Genomic DNA, 24,324 nt, shown 5'->3' with positions numbered 1-24,324 from the left:
CTCTTACGCCTAGCTGCGGCGGCTGGAGCTGGAAATTCTTCCTCTGGAAATGCTGGGCGTGCTGATCAACTTCGGCTGGAAGACAAGAAGCCTGATGACACAAACGATGGCACCACTTCCTGATGTTGGTGGTCGAAGATCCGTCTTGTTTGGCGTTGTTAGTTTCGTATGACTAGATAAGTTTGCTAAATGCCGTTCTGTTTCCTGGCTCCCCTTGGCTGTAGGCAGGGGTTTATGTTCTGAAAATTGCTCTGGTCCTGTAATCATTTTTCTTGAACGTTAGCATTGGGCGGCGACCCCCCCCCCCCTTTTTTGCTTTTCCCTTCTGCTATAATACTGGTGTATTTTCATTATCTCCCCTGGTAATGAAAATTCGATCCCCCTGGTGGATCGTTTGGAAAAAAAATTGCACTATGAGCCTGAATTTAAAAGAGGTCAATCTGCACTCGGTGACCAAGGCTGCAAATCAAAATCAGATTTCTTTTTTATAACATTCAACAAATCTCTCTCACGAAATACATTCCACTTTAGGTTTTGTTAGGAAAAGCCCCTAACCAATATTTGTTTGATTTTGTATTTTTTATTACCTTTTCTTTAACGAAAAATATTGCCATTTTCTCCTCAAAATAGAGCTCCATTGGCACAATGCAAAACGTGCACTTCCTAATTCTATCTATTTTTTCCATCTATTTTGCATAAGCAAGAAACCCACGTTTTTTGTAAGCGGGAAATGTGCTTACCTAACATTAGCCTTGCAAAATGGTTTAGTAGTGCTTACCTAATCGCACACGATTCTTGGGAGGAAAACAGCTCCATTTTCAAAAAAAGGAGGTTTCTAATCCTGCACGCGCCAACGGGCGACCCGCTCGTAGCCGTCCGATCCTGCGCCGAGCGGCTAGGATGCGTTTGCGGAGCAATTACGGAACTGCCCCTGCTTGACCTCCGCCCGACCTGTTCGTCCGTGACCGCTGACCTACATAAGCCAAAGCACCAACGGCGCAGACAAAAATGGAGGAGAGAGGAAATTGTTAATTTTGGGCAGGAGAAGGCGATAGGAGGAGGAGGAGGAACAGGAGGAAGCTAGCTCCAAGCTTCGGTTCCTGCCCTGCCCTGCCTGCCTGGTACGCGCGGATTGCTTCCTCTGCCTTCGGTTTCGGTAAATTTTGTTTGCTCCGGCCGATTGCCGAAGCTCGCCGTCTCGGTTTCACCCATTCGCGTCCAGAGCTGCTGCGGATTTCGATTCGTCGCTGCGAGCTTCTGGGTGTTGATGTGTCCGTGCTGGGTATTGGATTCGCTTAGCTTAGTAGTTGGGTATAAATGCTCCTTTTTGTGAGTAATGCTCGTGGGATTTGGTTTCCTGTAGCTGCTGCTCGCCTGTTCTACATTCGTTCTGACGGCGCCGGTGATGTGGTGGGAAATGGACGAGCGTTTGTGATTAGGAAGGGTCCTTGCTGCAGAAGCTGTGCTCCTCCTTTGCCGTCGATTTTTTCAGCTAATATTTCGATGCGGCGTTTGAACTAGTACTTTAAGCTGCCGGAATTGGTATTCGTTTCTAGAATTGGTAGATGGTATAACGGGTCAACAAATCCATCCCTCTCGGTTGTTGCATACCAGTAGGAAATGTTGTGTATTGACTTCTTGTTTACCTTAGAGATTTAGATTAGCCTGTTTTTCCTTGCATTTGGTTTGTGGCCAGATTTATAGGATTGCAAGAAAATTATATATAATGTCAAATCTTGGATTGCAAGAAAATTTTAATTATATATAATGTCAAATCTTGGATTGGAAGAAAATTTTGATGACAATTTTAATTCTATAATGTCAAAACTTGGAAGACACTGATTGAATTTTGGATGGCAAACGAGGTTTACATTAGTAATTCAAATTAGCGTTTTTTCGTTGCATGATTGGTCTGTGGTAAAATTCTAGTATCTCAAGAAATGTTGATGAAACATTTAAGAATCCTATAATGTGGTCAAATTGTAGGATCATGAAAATATTAACGAAACATTTAATAACTCTATAATGGAAGGGTAAAATCGAATTTGGGATGGTAAATGAGGCTTACCTTACACACAGTCTCTGGTCCTAAGCAATCTTTAATAAAAGTCAGGCTCTGATCTTCCCTTCAAGTGTAATCCTACCTATGATATGTGATCTCTTACCTTACACAAAGGCTCTTATAATTTAAGCACACAGATTGACAGTTAATTGACGTTTCATAACAATTTTCTTCCCTTCAGGTACACCAAAAGTGGCATGCAGGTGGAAGTGTAGAGGGCAAAACTCATCTGTTCAGAGTGTAAGAAAGATATAGAATTTGGTTGAGAACAACTGCATGCCAAGGAAAGTGTCGAGCTAAGGTGCTGACTGAGTTCCAGTTCACAGCCGTTCTTCATATCGAATCACAGGGTGAAGGTGCAACAAATTACCATCCATCACTGATGGATCACCATGTAAATGTCACTCGTAATGATCACACTATCGACATACCAAGGAATGATCTCACGTCACCGTCAACATCTCATCCGCACAATCACACTGACTTGGATGAGTTGAACCGCAACAGGGGTCCTCCAAATGAAGTTCCTCCTGTCCCAGAAATTTCTGGCACAACGGGGTTTCCTGACTTTCGAAGCGCATCTTTCACGAGAAGGGATCAAGGCAATCGTCAGCAGAATCCTCTGAATTCTGGCCTATGGATCTCAATCGAGCTTATCGTAAACCTTGGTCAGATTATAGCAGCGGTTACAGTGCTGTCGGTATCAAAGAATGAGCACCCACAGGCTCCACTATTTGAGTGGGTTGTTGGTTATATAATAGGTTGTGTTGTTACTATTCCCCATCTATATTGGCGCTATCTCCATCGCAACTGCCAGACCATCGAGCAGGAACCAGCAGCCCAGGGTTCCTCTCAAAGGAACATATCCGAGTCTGATTCTTTTGCAGCAATTTCAGCTGCTCACGCAGCAGAAGCTGTGAACGAAAATAATAGTACTGGAGTCTCGAGAAATAATTTCCCGATTGCAAGTCCAAGGTAACTTTCTCTTTGACCGAGCTTTATCCTAGTGTAACGAGCTTCTCTGTGAACGTCCATGAAATATCCATTGGCAGCCTTAATAACAAAGAATTGCTAATACACTAGATCATTTTCCTGGGCCCTGGATGAGACACACATTAAGAACTGTTCCTTATGTCCGAGGTTACTATATATAGTACTAAGTAACAATATATTTCCTGCTTGTAGGGTCTACGCATTAGTTGCCTGCTTGAAGTTGGCTCTGGATTGTTTCTTTGCTGTGTGGTTTGTTGTGGGGAATGTGTGGATATTTGGTGGCCGCTCTAATGTCCATGACGCTCCTAACTTGTACAGGTATGCTAGGTGCTGTGAACCATATGTTCCTTCTGAACTTGTATATTTGCTCATTGGTTTGCAATAATTTTTCAGGCTGTGTATAGTGTTCCTTGCGTTCGGCTTCATTGGCTACGCATTGCCTTTCATCCTCTGCACGATGATATGCTGCTGCCTACCCTGCATAATCTCCATGGTAGGCTTCCACGAGGATTTGGATCTTAACAAAGGTGCCACCACAGAGGTAATCAACGCGTTAGTGGCGTACAAGTACAAGTCGATGAGGATTCGGGATGGAGATGTGGGGGAAGATAATGGCGGAGTCCTGGCGGCTGGAACTGAGAAGGAGCGAACTGTTTCTGCGGAAGACGCTGTGAGTTTCAACCCGTTTTCCATTTTACACTCATGAAGCATGGGATCTATAGTAGTACCACATTACACGATTATCTGACAACTGCAAATTTCTGGGCTCTGCAGGTTTGCTGCATCTGTTTATCGAGGTTCTCGAACAACGAAGATCTACGAGAGCTTCCGTGCGGGCACGTCTTCCACATGGAATGCATCGACAAATGGCTCAAGATCAACGCGCTGTGCCCTCTTTGCAAGTCCGAGCTAGGCGGCTCAAAGGATTCTCCTGACACTAGCTCCGAGGGCCATCCACACGTCAACAGAGTAGGAGACGACGTGGAGTCACAGCGATAGCTGTTCTTCTGCTTCCTGCCCTGAACCTGACGAGGATGAGGATGGAACACGCCCTTTCATGTGGCATCTGAATTTACATGAAAAACAACAAGTAGGAGGACATGACAAGTCCATTTTTTCGTGACGGAATTGTCTCGTACATATTGTATATACACACACACCTGATAGCTAGCGACGACAATGTTTTATAAAATGTGGCATTGACCGGATACAATATTTATCAACTGTATGGATGATAGTATTTATCAAATGCGTCTCTTCTACAAACATGAACTGGATCAATGAGATTATTCTCTGTACCTCTGTATGTAGTGAGCTGATAGACCATGCGCTACAAATAACAATAAGAAGGAAGGGTGACAGAGGAGAAGTCCTGGACTCCTGGTCCACCCAGTATTACTCATACTTGAGGCAATTCCAGTTTGTAAATACAAAAAAATTCTCTCTTTGCCAAATAATTTGCGTTCGGAACAGTAAGCGTGGCAGGTGGCGAGAACTATAATTTGCTTCTCTATTCGATTTTTTTTTGTCCACTACGTACTTTTCTGCAGACTTTTTAACTTTCCAATTTTGAGCTTCAGCGTGGCATCATCGATCAGGCTTGGCCTCCGCTTGTGTTGTCAGGCTACACATTACGTTGGTCACCGGCTCATTTTGGTTGGGCTTCATTCAAAAGCAGCCCAAACGAACCCAGCAAGCAAAGCCGCTAAAAATAACAGAGCGAGCAGCTGTGCAGCCGTGCCCCCCTCGTTTAGTCCCACCTCGCGCAGCCAGAGTGAAAGGAGGCGAGAGGACGCGCTATATAAGCAGACCCTGGGCGCGGGGGAGAAGCATACCTTTCTCGGCCTTTTGGCTAAGATCAAGTGTAGTATCTGTTCTTATCAGTTTAATATCTGATATGTGGGCCATGTGCCCACAACGATATTAAATTTATTTTTTGTGGGGGAGGGTTCACCACAGTGGCTTGCCGCTGGGGCCCTTGCGTGTCGCCTAGATGTTGCACTGCTGCCTGGGCCTGGCGCACCCCAACCAAGATCAATTCAAATTTTGTGTCCTTTTTGAAGCTTTTTGGATCATAAATTTTAGTGGAAATTGAAACAAATAATTTTTTGTGGTGGGAATTTCTCGTTTAGGAGGGATGGAGTAGTTGTTTGGCCTTTGCTGGTGCTTGCTGCTTCGGCCCTTTCATGGAAAGATGCGTGCATCTTCCGTTCACCCCTGACTCCGGTGAGCCGGCGATCTTCGGATTCAAAATCTAATGAACAGCTAAACCGCCTGCACCCCTGCACGGTCGCGTCTTCAGCTTTTGTCCGTTCGATTTTAAGCGCCCGCGTTCCTCCTGACCGGATCTACCCTAACCCCGTGCCGCGGGTCTCTTAGCCGCAGGTGCTCTCGCGATGGCCGCCTCCGCGGAGGGCGGAGCCAGGGATCCAGAGTCCAACGGAGGGGAGAAGCCCTCGGAGGAGCCGGAGGAGTTCGATCCCAGCCGGAGTAAGTAAACGGGCCGCTCCTCCCCAACTTCCTTCGCTTCGTCCATACAATTACCTGCGCATTGTTCCTGCTCTAGGCTAGTTTTAGCTTCGCCAGTAGGAAACCATGAAGCGGATCAAACAGAAAACGAAAATTGTTCGGTGCATACGTATCGAATTAGGCATCCACGGAGAATGTGCCCATTTGCTGTTAAGAATTCACAGGAATCCTCAATGCGCTTGTACACTTGTTGTCGACCCAGCAGGAAGCCATGAATCGGATTCACAGAGATCAATTCATTCACATAACCAGGGTTGTAGTTTTTGTAGCATTTTTGGAATCTGTACCGGATCCTGTTTTCTTATCCCTTAATTTCCAATGAATTTTTGATTTTCTAATTGCTATAACTTTCTCATCCTACATATGCCCTTATGGCGACATATGAATGAATATGAGTACTCAAATATATAAGGAGATACAAGGACTCCTGAGAGTGGACAAGCCTCATAGAAGACACCACACCAAATCAGCTCGAACTAGAGGCCTGATAGGTCCATTGAAGCCTGATAGGTTCAGTAGTTCAACCTCCCAAAGGTTAAAGAAAGACATCGATATTAAGACCACTCCTGGCCAAGGACAAGGCACTGCACATGACCATTTCCCCATGTCTCTCACCCCCACGAGTTGTTATTTGGCGCCCAGCCAAAGGCCAGGTTGAAATCATGGCAATTTCCGTTTACAAAACCATGGGACTCAACTTGCTTCATCTCTCTTCCACCTTGTGAGAACTCTAAGGTGATAGTATCATTTTTACTCTGTGCTACTACAACCACCTTTTATACCATGGTGTGGCTGTGTGCGGATGTGGACCTTTCCACACTTCTTTTTTCTGAACCACAATAATGTTTCTCATAATGTATGCTATTGATTATTCATCATGTACATGAGCAGGAAGCATGTGACTCCTATCTAGGACCACTTTTATTTTCTAGAGTTCTGGTGCACATCTTTATGAAGTTTCAGTGCAGGACAATATGGTTACCACGATTTTATAAAGTTTACACTATGCATGTTAAACACTGGGTAGCCAAGTGCAGACAGGATACTCACTGAAAGGCAGGGGGTAGCCAAGTGGCCCATCATTAGGGTACCATTTACCCTCTTTGGGTAAAAAAATGAACTAACTTGATGATGTCATGGACAAAAGTTAGGAATAATGAGGGTAGAGGGTACCCTAATGATGGACTACTTGCATCATTAGGGAGTAGGGAACATGTGATAAATCATCAAGATTGAGCATGGAAATCTATAAGAAATCAATATAGCATCAATTACACAACATGGAATAGTTGCATGGAGAGAAAAATACCAGTAGACACGCATCCAACCAGTGCTATGAAACAGTTTAGGTGCCTCTGGAGACTGGAGCCGTGAGGTACAAGTGGTCCTTTTCATTTGCCAGTGTTGGGAAAATCAAGTGATCCTTTTCATTTGCCAGATTTTGCTATTTGACTTTTCATCAGAACCCATTAGATCCTTACAGCATTCTGACACATAATTATTTGATGCCTTGAAGTGATTGGCATCATCAAAAGGAAGGCATTTATCAAAGAGATAACTGCTGCTTACCATGCTGAGTGCCTAGCATGCTGTAAGGAGCTTCTGCAGTTTCAGAGAAAGTGGGAGGAGGTATGTATCCTGTTCTCCAAGATGTACTGCTGTTCTGTTAATTTTCTCGTGCATTTGGGATCATGAAGTAACATTACCTGCCTGCCTAATCTGTCATGTTATAAATACATAATCTGTCCTGTTAGAAACTGACAGTCTTTCAACACCTAGATCGTGCAATGCTACTCTCACTTGTCAGATCGTGTTTCTGCATCGAGCCATTGAGCTGTGACACAAGTGTGACTGTTTTCCTGTGACAGTAGCAGCATAGGCTGGGCTTGAACCTTGTTACCCGTGAGGCCGTGACTGCCTAATGTTATGGGGCTGTCTTTGCATTTGTTGGATCATATTAGGGTTGCAATCGGGCATCCCGCATAAGCCTGCAAAAGCATTATTTAGTTTAAACTAGACTAATTTTCTAAAAAAAAGTTACAACCAATCAAACCTGTTTTGACTACTAAGCGGGGCTGATCTGGTACCGCTCTGCAACTCTAGATCTTCTCATTAGACAAATGTTATGTGCCAACAGGATTTTTCTTCCCAACGTAAAGCGAATATCAGTCTGTACCTATTTCCCCATTTCCTTGAGCATCTATCCATGGGAAAACTCCTCATTTTCCCATCAGCTTCCCCCTTCTTCAGTTTAGTTTATCTTACTGCTTCCTATTTCTTACGCTTATAATTCGCTGCTGCTGCCTTCCACTATTACGGAGCTGTTGTACCAGTTAGCGAAATCTTCAAAACCTTTCTCTAGGGCTGTATGTCTTATCTCTAGTATAATCTCTCAGCACAGCATTTGTTTTCTGCATCTTACTCCTGACAGCACATTCTTCATTTCTCCAAGCAAGACATCTATCCCTGACGTGCTTGTTTCTTTTAGTTTTGTTCTGCAGGAGCAACATGCCGAGGCCAAGATGCCTGAAGAACCCAATACATCGTCCGCAAAGCCCTTGAAGCGCAGGAAGAGGTAGCTTGAGAAGACTACTAACTGCTTGTCTTTCAGCATAGATGAAAATAGTGTTGGTCGATGTCTGCCACATTGTCAGTGCTGATTGTTAGCTTAGTTGAAAATTTTAGTAGCGTTCAGGAAGAAGCTTAGACCTTGTTAGCGTAGGCCGCGTGTGCCGGTGACCTTGTCATAGTGATAAAGATAGGTACTCGCCATGTCATTCCGAATTGGTATGTGAAGCAACACCTGGGGTTCCCGGTTAGTTAGAGCATCTCCAGCCGTTGAAAAATGTAACCCATTCTTTCGTTTTTTTTAGCTCACTGGCCATCCGCTGGCAGTTTCGGGCTTAATACCAATATTTTAGCAACAAATCTAAGGGCTCCCCAGGCCCGAAATTCAGCGGTATTTAGCGCCGGATGGATGTAAAATTTGGTCTGGGGAGGTTCATATTCTCAGCGGCGAGCCCAGAATGGATGTAAAATTTAAACAAATATAGTCGAATTCAGACAAAACCAGATGAAATACGTTCAAACATAGGCGAAATTTAGAGATATTTGATATTTACCATATATAGGGGAGTTCGTACATATATTGGCCGAATTCGTAATACATTTGAATTCGGCGAGGGGGAATGCCAAAATGGCGGTAGAACGCCGTGTAGCCGCCACCGCCGCCATCGTCGTCATCGCTGTAGTGGCCGCCGTCCACGGGCTCCCGTGCCGGCGCGGCAAGGAAGGCGCCACCGGTGGCGGCATCCCCAGCACGGGGTAGTTGCCGCCCTAGATGTGCGCGAGCATGTTCTCGAGGATGCGGCCCGGCCCGCTCCACCAGCGGCGACGGCCGGCGGCGTTGTTGCGCGCGGGAGGAGGGGGAGGGCCGTCGTAGGCGGCGAGTTCGCGCTCGTACCTTTGCCGGAAGAGAGAGAGAGGTGGGACGCGAGTGAGTCAACTGGTTGAGTCGCACCTTGTCGAGTCGCACCGGCTCTCTTATCTGCTCCTGCCCTAACGGCTCAGCACCAGCAACGGACGTTTGCTATGACATGTGGGACCGCCTGGTTAATTCTCGTTTAACTCCAGAGTTGCTCAATCTGGTTAATTCTCGTTTAACTCCAGAGTTGCTCAATCTGTTACGACCTGCGCCCAGAAGTTGCACTTACTTGAAAAAATTACCAGAGTTGGTACCTACTCGTAACCGTTGCCCCAAAAGTGGTACCTATATTTACTCGAATGGTTTTGGAAGCATTTTTTTTGACAATCAATACCACATATATTCATAGCAACAAATAGTACATGGTAGAGATACATAAACTGACTCCAACGATTACAAAATAAAGTCTAAAAGATAGTAACAAATCTTCGAGGTCTTCAATTTATTTTTTCTTCCAGAACACAATCTTGTACAAATATAGATACCGAACCATAGACCTGTAGATACCGACGAAAGTTCTCCCATAATTTTTTGAGCCGCAATGCCAAGGCTGCGTGCACGCACGCAACCATTAAAACAGTTATACAACATCGACAAGAGTATCAACATCAGTATGTCAGGAATAATAACCGACTAGCTTTGTATTGCCAAATTTCGGTTTTCATCTATCGAATGATTAGTAGTAGTCTGATGGAGGGATTTCTTGTTCGTTCTGCTAGCTGCTCTGGCCCAATTAATTCATCAATAGCGTAGAGGATGCGTGCGTCTTCCGTTCACCCCTGACTCCGGTGAGCCCCCTTCTCGCCGCCGGCGATCTTCGGGTTCAAAATCTAATGAACAGCCCGCCTCGTAGGCGGCCGAGTAGACGAAGCTGTCTTCTGCCGCACCCCGGCTCAGTCGAATTTTTCTCTTCTCCCCATTCGGTTTTGAGCACTCGTGTTCCTCCTGGCTGGATCTACCCAGAAACCCTAACCCCGCGCCGCGGGTCTCTTAACCGCAGGCGCTCGCGATGGCCGCCGTCGCGGAGCGGAGCCGGGGAGCCGGCGGCCAACGGAGGAGCCGCAACAGTTCGATCCAGCCGGAGTAAGAACTCTCTGCGCATTGTTCGTGATCTAGGCTGGTTTTAGTTTCGCCAGTAGGAAACCATGAATCGGATTAACAGGAAACTAAATTTGTTTGATGCATATGTATCGAATTAGGAATCCACGGAGAATATGCCGATCCGCTGTTAAGAATTCACAGGAATCCTCAATGCGCTTGTACGTTTCCTGTAGACCAAGTAGGAAACCATGAACCGAATTCGGAGGGATCAATTCATTCACATAACCATGGTTGGAGTTTTTGTCGACCCGGTAGCGTTTTTTACTCTGTACAAGATCGTGTTTTCTTAGCCAAGTGCTATCATTTTCTCATGCCGCATATGTGGCGACATATGAATAGGAGTACTCAAATATACAAGGAGATAAAGGACTCCTGAGAGTGGACAGGCCTCATAGAAGACCACACCAAATCAGCTCGAACTAGAGGCTACTCAGTGTGGCTGAGAGAAACTAGTCTCCTTCGTTCCACTCGTCCTTGCTTTTTTTTCTTCTTCCTATCGGTCCCAAGGTCAAAGAAATAGGTTCAGTGGTTCGACCTCCCAAAGGTTAAAGAAAGACATCGATATTAAGACCACTCCTGGCAGAGGAGAAGCTACTGCACATGACCATTTCCCTATGTCTCTCACTCCCACGAGTAGTTGTTATTTGGCGCCCCATCTAAAGGCAAGGTTGAAATCATGCCGATTTCCGTTTAGAAAACCATGGGACTCAACTTGCTTCATCTCTCTTCACCTTGTGAGAACTCTAGGCGATAGTATCATTTTTACTCTGTGCTACTACAACCACCTTTTATAACATGGTGTGGCTGCGTGCGGATGTGGACCTTTCCACACTTCTTTTTTTGTGAACAACAATAATGTTTTACAAAATGTATGCTATTGATTATTCATCATGTACATGATCAGGAAGGAAGCATGTGATTCCTATCTAGGACCACTTCTATTTTCTAGAGTTCTGGTGCACATCTTTATGAAGTTTCAGTGCACGACAATATGGTTATCACGATATTATAAAGTTCATGCTGTGCATGTTAAACACCGGGAAGCCACGCGCAGACAGGATACTCGCTGAAAGGCAAGTAGTATAGTGGTCCATCATTAGGGTACCATTTACCCTCTTTGGGCCATAAAATGAACTAACTTGACGATGTCATGGACAAAAGTTAGTTCATTTCATCATTAGGGAGTAGGCAACACATATGATAAATCATCAAGAGTGAGCATGGAATTCTATAAGAAATCTAGCATCAATTATTCAACATGAAATAGTTGCATGGAGAGAGAAATACCAGTAAACACGCATCCCACCAGTGCTAGGAAACAGAGTCGTGAGGTACATGGAGGCTCCAAACGTGTAGTTTCTTGTTGTCGCTGGAAACAGGTTTAGCTTATGCTGATCACTAGCTGTACTTGAAGAATATGTGATTCAATACAAGTAGTTCCCAAACCGTACTAACAAACTTAAATCATGGATGCGATCATGTGAGACATCATCGTCCTGCGCAGATCCAGCCAATAAGTTGATATCTGAAGCGCAAATTGTACTTCCTATGGTACACTATCTCACCCCTCTGTAGCTTCACTAATTTAGCATACAATGCTTCTGGATTTATTTTTTCAGAAAATATTCACCGGACACTACTACCAATATTCTATTTAAAACGCTGTTAAATAAATTTGCTAGGTTACATTATTACTGCATGATTCCATTTAGTGCAGTATTAGGATTTTCTTGAAAATCAAGTGATCCTTTTCATTTGCGAGTGTTGGGAAAATCAAGCGATCCTTTTTCATTTGCCAGATTTTGCTATTTGACTTTTTGTCAGAACCCATTTAGATCCTTAGAGCATTCTGACAAATAATTACTTGTCGCCTTGAAGTGATTGACATCATCAAAAGGAAGGCATTGATCAAAGAGCCAGTTGATGCTTACCATGCTGAGAATATGCCGATTTTCTGTTGAGAATTCACAGCAATCCTCAATGCGCTTGTACAGTTCTTGTCGACCCAGTTGAAACCATGAACCGAACTCACAGGGACCATTTCATTTACATACCCAGGGTTGGGAGTTTTTCTCGACCTAGTAGCGTTTTTGGACTATCATATCATGTTTTCTTAGCAAAGTGCTGCCATCAATTTCTTATGCTGCCTATGCCCTTATGGCGACATATGAATAGGAGTACTGAAATATATAAGGAGGTAAAGGACTCTTGAGAGTGGACAAGCCTCATAGAAGACCACACCAAATCAGCTCCAACTAGAGGCTACTCAGTATTGCTCAGAACAACTAGTCTCCTTTATTCCACTCGTCCTTGATTTTTTTTCGTCCTACCGGTCCCAAGGTCAAAGAAATAGGTTCAGTGGTTCGACCTCCCAAAGGTTAAAGAAAGCCATCGATATTAAGACCACTGCTGGCAAAGGAGATGGCACTGCTCATGACCATTTCCCTATGTCTCTCAGTCCCACAGTTGTTGTTATTTGGCGCCCCATCCAAAGGCCAGGTTGAAATCATGCCGATTTCTGTTTAGAAAACCATGGGACTCAACTTGCTTCATCTCTCTTCCACCTTGTGAGAACTCTAGGCGATAGTATTATTTTTTACTCTGTCCTACTACACCCACCTTTTATAACATGGTGTGGCTGCGTGCAGATGTGGACCTTCCCACACTTCTTTTTCTGAACCACAATAATGTTTCACTAAATGTATGCTATTGATTATTTATAGTGTACATGAGCAGGAAGCATGTGATTCCTATCTAGGGCCACTTTTATTTTTCAGAGTTCTGGTGCACATCTTTATAAAGCTTCAATGCACGACAATATGGTTATCACGATTTTATAAAGTTCACGCTGTGCATGTTAAACACCGGGTAGCCAAGTGCAGACAGGATACTCGCTGAAAGGCAAGGAGTAGTATAGATCAAGTTAGTTCATATTTTGGACTAAAGAGGGTAGAGGGTACCCTAATGATGGACCACTTGCATCATTAGGGAGTAAGAAACATGTGATAAATCATCAAGAGTGAGCATGGAAATCTATAGGAAATCAATATAGCATCAATTACACATGGAATAGTTGCATGGAGAGAAAAAATACCAGTAGACATGCATCCAACCAATGCTAGGAAACAGTTTAGGTGCCTCTGGAGTCGTGAGGTACATGGAGGCTCCAAACGTGTAGTTTCTAGTTTTCGCTGGAAACAAATTTAGCTTATGCTGATCACTAGCTGTACTTGAAGAATACGTGATTCAATACAAGTAGTTCCCAAACCATACTAACATACATCAATCATGGATGCGATCATGCGAGACATCATCGTCCTACGCAGATCCACCCAATAAGTTGATATCTGAAGCGCAAACTATAATTCCTATGGTACACTATCTCACTACTCCGTAGCTTCACTGGTTTAGCATACAACGCTTCTGCAATTTTTTTTCCAGAAAATATTCACCGGACAGTACTTTGGTACTAATATTCTATTCAAAACGCTGTTAAATAATTTTTCTAGGTTATGTTATAGTACTGCATGATTCCATTTAGTACAGCATTATTAGGATTTTCTTGAAAATCAAGTGATCCTTTTTCATTTGCCAGTGTTGGGAAAATCAAGTGATCCTTTTCATTTGCCAGATTTTGCTATTTGATTTTTCATCAGAACCCATTAGATCATTAATTACAGCATTCTGACACATAATTACTTGGCGCCTTGAAGTGATTGGCATCATCAAAAGGACGGCATTGATCAAAGAGCTAGCTGCTGCTTACCATGCTGAGTGCCTAGCATGCTGTAAGGAGCTTCTGCAGCTTCAGAGAAAGTGGGAGGAGGTATGCATAATGTTCTCCAAGATGTACTGCTGTACTGTTAATTTTCTCGTGCATTTGCAATCATGAAGAAACATTACCTGCCTAATCTGCCCTGTTATAAATGCATAATCTGTCCTGTTAGAAACTGGCGCTCTTTCAGCACCTAGATCGTGTAATGGTACTCTCACTTGTCAGATCGTGGTTTTTTGCATCGAGCCATTGAGCTGTGACACTAGTGTGACTGTTTTCCTGTGACAGTAGCAGCATGGGCTGGGCTTGATTGTTACCCGTGACTGCCTAATGTTATGGGGCTGTCGTTGCATTTGTTGGATCTCATTAGGGTTGCAATCCGGCATCCCGCATAAGCCCGCAAAAGCATTATTTAGTTTAAACTAGACTAGTTTTCTAAAAAAAGTTACAACCAATCTAACCAGTTTTGACCACGAAGCGGGGCTGATCTGGTACCGCCCTGCAACCCTAGATCTTATCATTAGACAAATGTTATGTGCCAACATGATTTTTCTTCCCAACATAAAGGTAATATCAGGCTGTACGCCGCTACCTATTTCCCTATTTCCATGAACATCTATCCAAGGGAAAACTCTTCATTTTCCCATCAGCTTCCCCCTTCTTCAGTTTCCTTTATATTACTGCTTCCTATTTCTTACGCTTATAATTCGCTGCTGCGGCCTTCCAGTGTTATGGCGCTGCTGTAGCAGTTAGCGAAATCTTCAAAATCTTTCTCTAGGGTTGTATGTCTTATCTCTTGTATAATTTCTCTGCACATCATTTGTTTTCTGCATCTTACTCCTGACAGTACATTCTTGATTTTTCCAAACAAGGCATCTATCCCTGACGTGCTTGTTTCCTTTGGTTTTGTTCTGAGCAACATGCCAAGGCTAAGATGCCTGAAGAACCCAAGATATCGTCTGCGAAGCCTTCAAAGCACAGGAAGAGGTAGCCTATTGAGAGAATTAATTCAGAAACACATGAAATAGAAATTATGGCGATATTAGAGAATTAATTATCACAACTTCTTGGTATATCTGGTGGATAAGACAACAGAAAGTTGATGGTGAGGAGAGGCAACCTATTGAGAGGATGATCAGCGTAGAAAAAAAGAGAAAGAGAGCTGCTAGAGCAAAGCATGTGAATGATTCGTTTCTTTAAATGTAGATGCAGCTTTTGACATCGAGACACAAAAAGGAGCAACATGAGCTATGGTACGTGATGATAGAGGAAATTTTCTAGCGGCAAGTAATAATATGGTTGATCATGCTATGGATGTTGCAACCACTGAAGCTTTGGAAATTAGATATGGGCTATATCTAGCAAACCAGTTGGGAGTTAATAAGGTGATGATTCAATCTGATTTTCTCGAAGCAGTGGAAATCATGAGGGATGGAGGTTTTTCATCTACTGTTGCAGCACCAATCTTAGAAATTATTTGTGTTCAGGCACAACTTTCAGTAAAGTTATTTTTTTTCCCTAGAAATGCAAACAAAGTAGCTCATATTTTAGCTACGAATGTTTTTCTCAACCGAATGCTGGTTTGATGAACAACCTAGTTCTATTATTTCTTTGTTAGTGGGTGATGTAAGTGTGGTTTGATTAATAAAGGTCATGGGAGTTCCAAAAAAAATGTTTGAGGAGGCCCATGATTTGAAATAGATATGTGCCATAGAAATAAAATTTAGTGGCGTGACATTTGTGGCGCATGGAATATGCGCCACATAATTCAAAAAACGTGCGCCACAAATATGCAATTTCCTAGTAGTGTCTAGGAAGACTAAAATGGACCGTTTGGTTGCCCGGGCTACCCCGCATTGTTGCATGAACCTGATTTTAAAGTAGTGTTGGGCATTTCCTGAGAGGAACGGCCGAACCGGCCGTTTCTATGGAGTTGTTGTCGTAAAATCTGCATGCCTTTACACGAGTGGAGAAACACGGGAGGGAGACGCCTCATTTACTTGTGTGCACGGTCTCCACTCCAGTCACCACCCTCACTCACTCCCTCTCTCCCTCCCTCCCATCACTCCCTCACTGACGCTGACTATCTCATCAACTACCGCTTCCATGGCCTCGCCCGCGCTGTCCGCGAACGCCTGCCGTGGCGAAGCTCAATTCCTGGCGTGCCTCCCTGCACGCGCGGATGATCTGCGAGCGACTACGAAGCATGTGGCCTCCGTGATGCGACTTCGCCGATTGACACAACAGTGGCGGCCCGATCTCGACTTCAATGGCGGCACTAGGATTCAAGGGCCGTGTATTCATTTTCAATCATGGGTATTCATTTTTGCCAAAATCCTTGTTGTTCGCTAAAAAATTCTCTATTTTACCTAATTTTTGTTGTTTTGTCAAAATCATGGGTATTCATGTTCATATATGTGAATACACCTAGCGCTGCCAGTGATCGACTTCGTGCGCTTCATGGAGGCATAGTCTATGAGCTTCTATGTTGCGGTTGATTCTCGTCTCCTAGTCTAGGCACAGCTCTGCGGAAATCCTAAGATCTGGGTCTCCCGGATCGGCGATGGCAGTGTGCGGTGTCGTTCTCCCTTGTGAGGGTATTATCTTTTTGAGTGAATGCTACATGGAGGGGTCTGAGGCGGAGAAGTTTGCATCTACCTTGTCGATGTTGGCGCATCGAGGTCTCGAGGATGGATGTGCCTTGATGGACTATGAACACAAAATCCAGGAAGATTCTGAAGTAGTCCGATCCTTATCAGATTCAGATAAATCAGGTGGACCATGTCTGACTCCGTATAGGTCTAGGTCTGCACGGACAATTCATACATGATATTTTATTAAGGGTCTGCCTAGGAAGCAGTCGACTGAGAATAACTAAAGTCTCGGTCGATTGATGGTATAGGTAGCTAGCTCCATCGCGCGTACAACTATGGACGTTTGTGTCCTTGTATTTGTGTTTCCTTCGGCCTGCGAAGAAAATAACAGTTCCAGTTTCTAAAGGCCCACTAGATATTTTATGGAAAACGCTTGCCGACCGATCGGACGGAAAGATCGGTCGCCTGATCACGGGATGTCCCCATCGCGAGCCCACGCATGTGCAGCGCCCCATTCACTTATTTCTTGGTTCGACTGCCTTAGATCCTTAGAGCATCTCCAGTCGCGTCCCCCAAACCGTCCCCCAAACCGCGCCGGATCGATCGTTTGGGGGACGTGTTTTGTTCGTGCCGCGTTTGGGGGACGTCGCTCCCCAGCCGCGTCCCCCAAACGCCGCCCCCAAATGAATATTTATGCACGAAAATAAAGGTTTTCATTCAATTTTGATTATATATTACAAAGTTTGAATGAAAACGGCTAGATTTCATCTAAACCTAGACTACTGATCGCCCGGCGGCGCGTTCGACGGCCCCGCCCGTCGTCGCCTCCCCTACGCCGCAGCTCCTCCTCGCGCGCGCCTCCTCTCCTTGCGTTCGGCGGTGGCCGGACGGTGCCGCTCCCGCCGCGCGTCCTCCGCCGTCCCCTGCCTGCGCCGCCCGGAGGGAGAGCTCGATGGCGCGACGAATATGCGCCTCTTCGAGGGACACGGGCGTCGTCCCGGAGCTTCTTCTCCGACTCGAAGGACTCGACGAGGGCGCGTTGCCGATCGGCCGTCTCGTCCGGGTGCGGCCCGTCGTCGTCCGACCACTCGAACTCGTCGTCGTCGTCGTCCTCCACCTCGGTCTCCTCCGCCTCGGCCTCCTCCTCCTCCATTGGCGCCTCCTCCTCCACATCTCGTTGGCGCCTCCATCATCGCCGCCGCGGCCTCGTCGGCCGCCGCCAGCCGCTCCGCCCGCCTCCCCATGGCGCCGTAAGCGCCGCCTCCCGCCGTCGACGCTCCTCCGCCGTCGCTCGCTGGCTGGAGCTCGATCGACTCACGCCGCCGGCGCTCGATCGAGTCACGCGCGTTCACGGAACGGCGCCGCCGCTCATCGTCGCCGGCGCCGGCGCTCGTCGACCCATCGTCGCTCCATCTCCTCCCGGTGCGGCGCCGTCGCGCCTCTTGTCCCGTCGAGGCGTCGAACGCCGCAACGGTGTCGCACCGCTTGCTCGTGCCACGCCTGCGCCTCCGCGGCCTCGTCGGGCCGCGGAGGCAGGGCGGAGAACGCCGCTAGATCCGCCGCTCGCTGCGCCTCACGCCGGCCGGCGGGCCTCCTCCTCGAGTGCCTCCTCGAGTGCCGCACGCCGGCTGCCGGCTCGTCAATGGAGAAGACGGCGGTGGAGGGAAGTGGCCATCGCCGGGCGGTTTGCCATTGCCACGCGGTGATGGAGGAGACGGCTGTGGAGCGACGAGGGCTGTGTTTGTTGCCGGCGGGGTGCGGTGGCTACCATTGATGAGCCGGGAGACCTTTTATAGACGCCGGCGTCGGGAAGAAAGCGCGGGAACAGATGAGAAGAGGCGGGAAGATCGCGCGGGAACGGGCGGTGGCGTGCGAACGCCGGCGACGCGTGGAGGCTGCGCGAGCCACCGACGAGACGTCTCGCTCCGCCCCTCCGTCGCCATTAAGGCAAAGATGCCGGCTGCGCGCGAATAACTTCCGTCGCGAGGTAGGCGACGGTTAGGTTTAAATTAACCGTGCGTGGCCGACGCGTCGGCCCGCGCCTCCTCGCCTCGCTTTCGTTGTGTCCGGCGTTCCCGGAGCGTCCCCGTGGGACGGGGACGGGCTCGGGGCGCCGGACACCGTATCGGGCCGCGCCGGACAAAAAAGGGCTTTGGGGGACGCGGCTGGAACGCTTTTTTTGTCCGGCGCGCCCCAAATCCCTTTGGGGGACGCTTTGGGGGGAAGCGACTGGAGATGCTCTTAGATCCTTTGCACCATACGTTCCGGAACTAGTGTGCATGCTTTGGATTCTTGGTGGAGCCCACTCTCTGCTTGTGCGAGTACCTGCGGCGCTGCTGCCTTGCATGCATGCGCTGCTAGATGTGTTGTCACTTGCCAGCTATGCTGGTCTGCTGCTAATTTGGCTCTGCATTTATTACATACCCAGCTGCTATTGTGTCACGCATAGGCTACACGTGAATTTGTAGCATTGCAACAAAAAGTTCACAGTCACCACTAAGATGACTTCTGATTTGTGGAGTTAGCTGGAATTTGTCGTGTACTATTGTTGTAAACATACAATATTTTTATAGAAATTTTGGCAGACTATTGTTGTAAACAACCAACATTTTTGTATTATTTTTTTTGATTATTGTTGTTAATAATCTAATGATCTATTTTTTGTTGTAATATTTTTATTTTTTGTTGTAATATCTGGTGATTTATGTTGTTTCTTAATCCATAGCAAATCAAAGTTCACATGTTTTTTTGTTGTAAAAGGTTCGGATTTTTGTAAAAATAGTTGGTGACTTTTGTTGTAAATCAATCATTATAAAAATTAGTGTTGTTTAACCTTCTTTTGTAGAAGTATTTTTAAAATGTTGTAACATTTTTTTTGTCGTAATAGTGTATTTTACATATATGTGGGCGAGAATTTATATCATTTTGATGCCACGTTAACAAATGATTTGTACAACTAGTGCGTGAAACTAAAGTGTTACGGGACACAAGTCTGAGCAATCAATGACCATGGCAGATTTTTCAACTGGCTCCACCATGTGAGCAAGGATGTGTGCACACAGGCGTGATACGACAAGACTGGACGTAAGCTTCAGTGGCGGGCTCCACCCACATGCAAAAGAATCTAATTAATCCACCGTTGTTTCCTATACGCACGATTTACATCAAACGGTTCTGGTACCACCGATCTTCGCGTCCGGATCGGCCGACCGACAGATACTTTATCCTTCACGCCGTAGTAAACATATCGGAGACACCTGCATGCATATGCATGTAAAAGCTTTTTTCTTTGTTCGCGAAGTATGCTGGTAGCTACTAGCTTAATTAACTTAGCACTTCATCTGTATTAACACCCTTACGTTGGAAACATCACAGTGCAACTCAAAACCCGGATAGAGTTACACATTTTCTTAAGAAAAATGCAAGTCGTATCAAAAATTAACTATAGTTGAAACTCATATAAAAAATCCGGTTAGAGTTACACATTTCTTGAAAAAAGTGCAACTCATATAAAAAAACTGGTTAGAATTGCAACTTGTATAAAAAGTGGAATGGAATTGCACATTTTTTTGAGAAAAGTGCAACTCATATAAAAACCGCTTAGAGTCAAACATTTTTTGAGAAAAATGCAACTCGTATGAAAACGGTTATAGTTGCACATTTGTTTAGAAAAATGCAACTAATAACATAAATCCGACAGAGTTACACATTTCTTGGAAAAAAGTACAACTCATATAAAAGACTAGATATAGTTACAAATTTCTTAAAAAGAGTGCAACTTGTAAAAAAAACGTTTATAGTTGCATATTTCTTGAGAAAAATGCAATTAATAATATAAATCCTACAGAGTTACACATTTCTTGGAATAAAGTGCAACTTATAAAAAAACTAGATAGAGTTACACATTTCTTGATAAATTGCAACTCATATAAAAACCGCTTAGAGTTGAACATTTCTTGATAAATCGGATAGAGTTACACATTTATTGGAAAAAGTGCAACATATGAAAAAACCAGGCAGAGTTGCACATTTCTCGAGAAAAGTACAACTCATATAAAATACTAGTTAGAGTTGTATATTTCTTAAGAAAAATGCATCTCATATAAAAAACATAGAGTTGCATGTTTCTTGAGAAAAGTGCAAACTTACATAAAAGCGATTAGTGATGATGATGTTTTGAGAAAAGTGAAATTCATGTAAAAACCAGCTAAAGTTGCATATTTCTTGAAAAAGTGCGACAAGAAGTGCGATAATGATGAAATGGTAATGCCTTTGTTTAGTGTTTAGAAGAGCCCATACACAAAGAGTCAAACACAAGAAAAAGAAGTACTGAGGGAAAAGAGAAAAGAAGGCCGTCATCATTGTACCAAAAACCCATCCTCCTCGAAATAGGCTTTCGCCCCGCTATATTAATATAGCAAACGACCCGATACAACGAACGCGCTGGGGCCGCAGCACAACCAAGCCCAAAAGAAAAGAAAAAGAAAGGAAAGAAGAAAAAATGCCGACACCGGCGGATCGACGAAAACGATGATGACCCGCAACCGCTGCGCCCTCCGGAGAAGTACCACCACGCTCCTAGCACGCCGAGGCACCGCATACCAAGCAACACCTTCACCAAGGAGACAACGATGACGCCGCCTGCTGCCCGGACTAGTCCTAGGGTTTCCCCCGGTATGCGGAGGGGATTGGGGAGGAGGTACACCCGACGCCCTTCAGGAAGGAAAGGTGACACCCGTAGGCGTCACCGCGTCGGTGTCGAGCATGCCGGCAGGGATTTCTCCCGACCACCAAACCGACCACCCCAGACGCTCCGACGTGCTCCACCTAACATGCCGCCCACCCGCACACGCCACCACGGTCTTGTAGCCATCCTCGCCGCCTAACTGTGGTCACCGGAGCAAGGCCTAGACGAAGAAAAGGGATGCGGCGGGGACGGGGGTAGCGGCACCGCAGCCACGCGGGAGGGAACCGCCTCCACCGCTTTCGCGGTAGCCGACCGGACGAGGCTACGAGGCGGACCAGGCCCGAACCGGCCCGGCCGGACCCAAAGGGCCCGTAAAGCCCCGCCGCTACGCTGCGGCTCGGCCGGCCGAAGTGCCGCCGCCGCCCACCCACCGCCGCCCTCGCCTTCTCTTCCTCCGGGGAGCGCCGCCGGCGTGCCAAGAGCGGAGACACCGCCGTGCCCCTCCGGGCCCCGCCTGGGCCCAGATCTGGGCCGAGCGGGCCCTGCCATGGCGCCGCCTGTGCAGCTCCGCCGCCAACGGCCGCGCCGCCACCCCTCCTCCCACCCGACGTGGGGATCTCACCCCGGACGCACCTACCCCGCGCAGGCGCAGCGCCGAGAGGGGAAAGTCGAGGGGCCGCCGCCGCCGGCGCCGCCCGGGCCTTGCCCGGCGATGCACGCCGACGACGGCGGAGTAGAAGAGGAGGAGGGGGGAGCTGGACGAGGGTGGGTGGCGGCGCGGCCCCGTCGCCCGCGGGGGACGACGCGGTCGCGAGAGCGTTTTTCCGTCCCAAAAACCCATCCCGCCTCGTTGCCGCAAAAGGCCAAGAGCAATGCGCGCATGTCCACTTTTGCGGCAAGGAAAAGCTAATCGCGACAGATCAATTGGATCGGACGGCCGGAACGATCGACTGAGACATAACATAATCTCAGTCGACTGATTTTTAGCAAATCCGTTGTATTAATAGATCGATCGCGAGCTAGCGCCTGTAATCGATCCCGGCGATCCGCAACTCACAGGCCTGTAGTCGATCCCGGCGATCCGCCACACACATACGTTGAGTCCCTGTCAATCCGGCCGCAATGCACCTGCAGACACGGTGGCCCGATCTCCTGCCAGATCTGCTCCGTCGGGTCTCCGGCCGCCTGCACCACGCCATCGACTTCGTCCGCTTCCACGCAGTCTGTAGGCCGTGGCGCGACTCACATGACCCAACGGCGACGTCCCAGCCCTTCCTGCCATGGCTTCTCACGACGGTACACACCCATACCCCGCCACCAGACATGAAGGACAACGACGAGCTCTGGTTGACATGTGTCTTCTCCAAGACCAGGTACCCTGCGCTACCGTTGCCCGCCTACCCGAACTGGGTGGCCGATGCCGACGGCACTGCTGTTAGGTACCTGGGCAACCACCCATACTCTACCCTACACAACCCTCTCACGGGAGCCACCACCAGCGTGTCCACCGTGCTAGACTTAAACAATTGGAAGTACACACGTCCTAAGGGCGTACTCTTCGGCGACGGCACCATCCTTCTGTACTATACATATAGAATCGAGGAAGAAGATGACGAGGGTGCCAGGGCGACCAGGTTCAGCGCGGCGCTGCTGCGTCCGGGCAATGCCGCCGCATGGACGGTCATTGAGAGGACCCTTGAAGCCTCCGAGTACGGCAAGTTCTGCGTTGCGTATCTGCAGGGTGGCAAGATCCTGGTCTCCGTCGGGGCTAGCCAGTGGCACGTGGTCACGCCGAACGACGATGTTGCTAACGACGTGATGATCCCAAGTCCATGGACACCGGCTGAGCGCAAAAAATACTTTTACTGGTCCGGCCACGTTATGGAGTCTCGCGGCGAGCTGTTATGGGCATCAATTCTTTTCCGGAATACTTGCATACTAGAAGATTGGCGTCGGGACGTAGGCAACCTGGTTCAAGCACTCTCGGTGTCGGTCTACACATTGCAGGATGAGGGCCGAAGAAGATGCAGTGGGTGCGGAAGGACAGCCTGAGCCTAGCAGACCGTGTAATGTTCCTTGGGTGGCCTAACAGCTTTGCAGTAGACGCCTCACGGTTGAATTGTGATGGTGGGTGCGCCTACTTCGTTTATACCGGCAGATCTTTGCACTATGAGTGGTCCGCTGTGTTCAGATACAACCTCATTGAAAACAAGGCCGAGTTCGTCGACTGGTTGCCTCAAGGATGGCATGATGATAAGTGTGCATGGCTCATCCCCCAGCCCACCATTTCTCCAATCCACGCGTATACCATGTAAATCTAGTTTTCCCTTTGGATAAATATTTTAGGCATTTTTCATATGCTTATTATTCTAAAAGATTGAGCAATAGTGAGGTTGATGATAGAAAATGGTTGGTTTATTCTAAGCATGTTGCAGAGTATTTTGCTATTGTTGTAAGCTTTTTAGATCTCAAAACAATAAGAGTGCCTTAGGGACGAGGTTTTAACTCATCAATGCCCTACGGATTGTAGACTTAGGGTTTCGTGAAAACAGAGGGCAAGTAGAACTCGAAGGTGGTCAGACGAACAAAGACGTCCAACTAGAAATAATACGGTGGCTAGGGTTTACAATGATCGATCCCCTCTTCGCCCTCAGCTTCGGCCTTATGTATAGGGAGGCGAAGCCGAGGCTTTCCATGTCATACAATTATACAAACGTCGGCCCATGTTGGGCCTTTTCATATATTGTTAGAAGTTTCCATATATCGACTCTACTCTCATGGGCTGCACATCTTCGGCTTCGTGGGCCTCCAAGTCTTCAGTTCCATAGTCCTTTGAGTCCTCAGATACCTAGAAGCATAACCAGGGGTATACTCGTGATATGCCTATTAGGCATTTCCATGTCAGTAGCCCCCGAGATTTTATACGAGTCGTAGAATCGGGTAAAATCTCCATCCTTCATCTCCTTCGTAAATATTTCGAGTCCTTTAAGATGCTATTTTTATTAGGCATCTGTACTGTACAAGGATACCAGTAAATGAGGCTGGTTCATCTGATGGGTCAGGTACCAGTTAATTGCACTTGTGGAAAATCCGCATAAA

The 24,324-nt window shown here is 46.8% G+C and overlaps 2 protein-coding genes and 1 non-coding gene across 3 annotated transcripts; all 3 read left to right on the top strand.

The window, feature by feature from the left end:
• The first annotated feature begins 1,020 nt into the window (after nt 1-1,020).
• Nucleotides 1,021-4,258, top strand: LOC124666466 (E3 ubiquitin-protein ligase At1g12760-like). Its single transcript, XM_047203800.1, has 5 exons — nt 1,021-1,121; nt 2,244-3,037; nt 3,248-3,373; nt 3,449-3,725; nt 3,830-4,258. The coding sequence occupies exons 2-5, from the start codon at nt 2,445-2,447 to the stop codon at nt 4,052-4,054; spliced, it is 1,221 nt and encodes a 406-aa protein (XP_047059756.1). The 5' UTR covers nt 1,021-1,121; nt 2,244-2,444; the 3' UTR covers nt 4,055-4,258.
• Nucleotides 4,259-4,886: 628 nt separating this feature from the next.
• LOC124668935 lies at nt 4,887-5,083 on the top strand. The gene has a single exon (XR_006991997.1). It is a non-coding gene; the product is annotated as a U2 spliceosomal RNA (small nuclear RNA).
• Nucleotides 5,084-5,451: 368 nt separating this feature from the next.
• On the top strand, nt 5,452-8,173 carry LOC124664763. The gene is made up of 3 exons (XM_047202206.1): nt 5,452-5,545; nt 7,101-7,213; nt 8,086-8,173. The coding sequence occupies exons 1-3, from the start codon at nt 5,452-5,454 to the stop codon at nt 8,161-8,163; spliced, it is 285 nt and encodes a 94-aa protein (XP_047058162.1). The 3' UTR covers nt 8,164-8,173.
• The last annotated feature ends 16,151 nt before the right edge of the window (nt 8,174-24,324 follow it).

Source organism: Lolium rigidum, chromosome 6, assembly GCF_022539505.1.
Source record: "Lolium rigidum isolate FL_2022 chromosome 6, APGP_CSIRO_Lrig_0.1, whole genome shotgun sequence".
In the NCBI taxonomy this organism is placed as follows: Eukaryota; Viridiplantae; Streptophyta; class Magnoliopsida; order Poales; family Poaceae; genus Lolium; species Lolium rigidum.
The sequence above is the reverse complement of the archived record's forward strand: the minus strand, read 5'-3'. Positions and strand labels throughout refer to the sequence as shown.